Source organism: Dendrobium catenatum, unplaced genomic scaffold (genome assembly GCF_001605985.2).
Source record: "Dendrobium catenatum unplaced genomic scaffold, ASM160598v2 fragScaff_scaffold_651, whole genome shotgun sequence".
NCBI classification, from domain to species: Eukaryota; Viridiplantae; Streptophyta; class Magnoliopsida; order Asparagales; family Orchidaceae; genus Dendrobium; species Dendrobium catenatum.
This window is the reverse complement of record NW_021319113.1, coordinates 110,598-112,674: the sequence shown is the minus strand read 5'-3', so window position 1 is coordinate 112,674 and position 2,077 is coordinate 110,598. Positions and strand designations below refer to the sequence as shown.

The 2,077-nt window shown below is 37.7% G+C and overlaps 1 protein-coding gene across 1 annotated transcript in view; it reads left to right on the top strand.

Annotated features, from left to right (window-relative positions):
• Nucleotides 1-1,864, top strand: part of LOC110103821 (40S ribosomal protein S21) — a 9,563-nt gene extending 7,699 nt beyond the window's left edge. The window contains exon 4 of the mRNA XM_020832680.2: nucleotides 1,706-1,864. Within this exon, the coding sequence (XP_020688339.1) occupies nucleotides 1,706-1,771 (66 nt within the window). The 3' untranslated portion in view covers nucleotides 1,772-1,864. The remainder of the gene's footprint in view (nucleotides 1-1,705) is intronic.
• The last annotated feature ends 213 nt before the right edge of the window (nucleotides 1,865-2,077 follow it).

The window sequence follows — 2,077 nt, the reverse complement described above, 5'->3', positions numbered from 1 at the left end:
CTTATCCCAAGGTGAATTCAGCCATGGCAGAAGCTCGTTTGAGCTTCCTTCTTCTCTATTTGATTGTGATACATTGATTGATTTGAGCTTATGTTGCTGCAATTTCAAAACTCCTTTGAATTTTAGCAATTTTGGTGGCTTGCAATCTCTCTCACTCAGTCATTCCAATATCAGTGAAGAAATGCTTCAGAGCATTCTCACTGAATGCTCTCTTCTTGAGAGCTTGCGTCTTAGGAGCTGTCAGCAACTTGGTGCTATTAGCATTATGGTTCCAAATCTCAAACTCAAGAGGTTGATCATTACGGATTGCCAATCAGTCGATTTGTTGGAGATCAATGCACCAAAGCTTCAATCTTTTCACTACTTTGGAAGATTATGCATTCAAACTAAGTTCTTGAACATCTCATCACTGAAAAATGCATCATTCCGTTTCAATACTGGAGGAACATGAGCTTATTATCAGACATTTTAATGGGGACATCCGATCTTGGAAGGTTTATCTGAGACGTGGCCGCCGATCTACGGCCACGATTGAGTCTCTGTATTTTTTATTTTTTTCTTATTTATGCATCGTTGTATTTGTTTTATGTTTATCTTATTTCCAGTTGTACCCTTTTAGTAAATGGGTGTCGTATGTAAGCCCCGAGGGCATTGTCGTCTTTTATATTTTGAGTCTCATGTATTAGGCTATTTATAGCCCCTTGATTTTTCTTTGAAGTGATGAATGATTATTTGAGAATTATATTTTCTTGTTGGAGTTCTTGAAAGAGCTTGAGAGATCGGAGAGAAATCCCTTGGAGAGGGAAATTGGGGCATCACCTATCAACCTTGGAGACGGCCAGGTTCGTGATTTCTTATCTTCATTTTTTTTTATTAACCCCATATTCTGCCGGCCAAGGCTCTCCTAATCCTTGCCGGCGGCCTCCTAATCCTTGTCAGCGGCCACCTAATCTCCCTTCACCTCCCCACCATCTGAATTCCCGAAGCCCTTCCCCTTCCCTCCCCCAAGCTCTACATAATCTCTCCTCACCTTGCCGCCGACTCCTTGCCCGAAACCCTTCAACCTGCCGGCCCTAGCTCCCCTCCTCCATTGCTTTCCCTTGCCTAATTTGGATTGGTATAATTTGGACATATTTTGAATTCAAATTCAAACAATTTGAACTTTAAAATCTTTTTTTAAATTACCAAGGTTATTTTAGGAAAGTTTCTAAATTAAATCAATTTGAATTTCAAATTCAAATTGAATTTAGTTAAATACTTTCATAATTCTCAAACTCAAATCAAGTAAGCATTAACACTTCATTGAAGCCCTCTTCCCCTATCAAAAGTTTGATTTATGCCCATTTAGACTCAGATCCAGGAGAAATTATTCTGTTCGGACGCTGGACGCAGCTCTATGTTTGGAGGTGAATCAGGTATGTCCACGTCAGCATTATCAAGCCACAATACCGAGCAGTACCGAGGCGCACTACACAGTGAAAGGGTGATGTGTCATATTTTGGTTGGTCTTTGAACAACGTTCGACTTCTGCACAGAATAATTAATCCAGATCCAAACCCTTATTGGTGTTTTCTTGATCACAATTTTGTTATTAAGTTAGTCTTTTGTAGAATTGCGCTCTAAAATCATAGATTTATTATATCCTGATCTTTTTTTTTTTTGAAATTTCAGATTATAATGTACTCTTTCCTTTCATTTTTTTCAGGGAGATGCTGACAGCGCTCTTGATAGGCTCTGGCAGAAGAAGAAATCTGAAATACTTCAGCAGTAGTAGTAGACTTGATACTACTGCTGAGATGTGTTTTTGGCTTTTGTTATAAATATATTCTGTTATGACAATTAGGTTTGGGAACTTTGCTTTAGCTTATCCTTTAGCTAAATGATTTTCCTTAGACAATATTTATGAGACTTTGATATTAGTCATTCAGTCTTTAATTTCAGACTATAAAGTTTTGGATGATTCTGTTGTGGCAAATGAGGATTTCATTAATGTTAATGTGATTGCATATTATATTTTGAGGCGTTTTGTCTTCCAATTGTTTAATGGTATCAATATGATATTGCACATTTAGCCTAA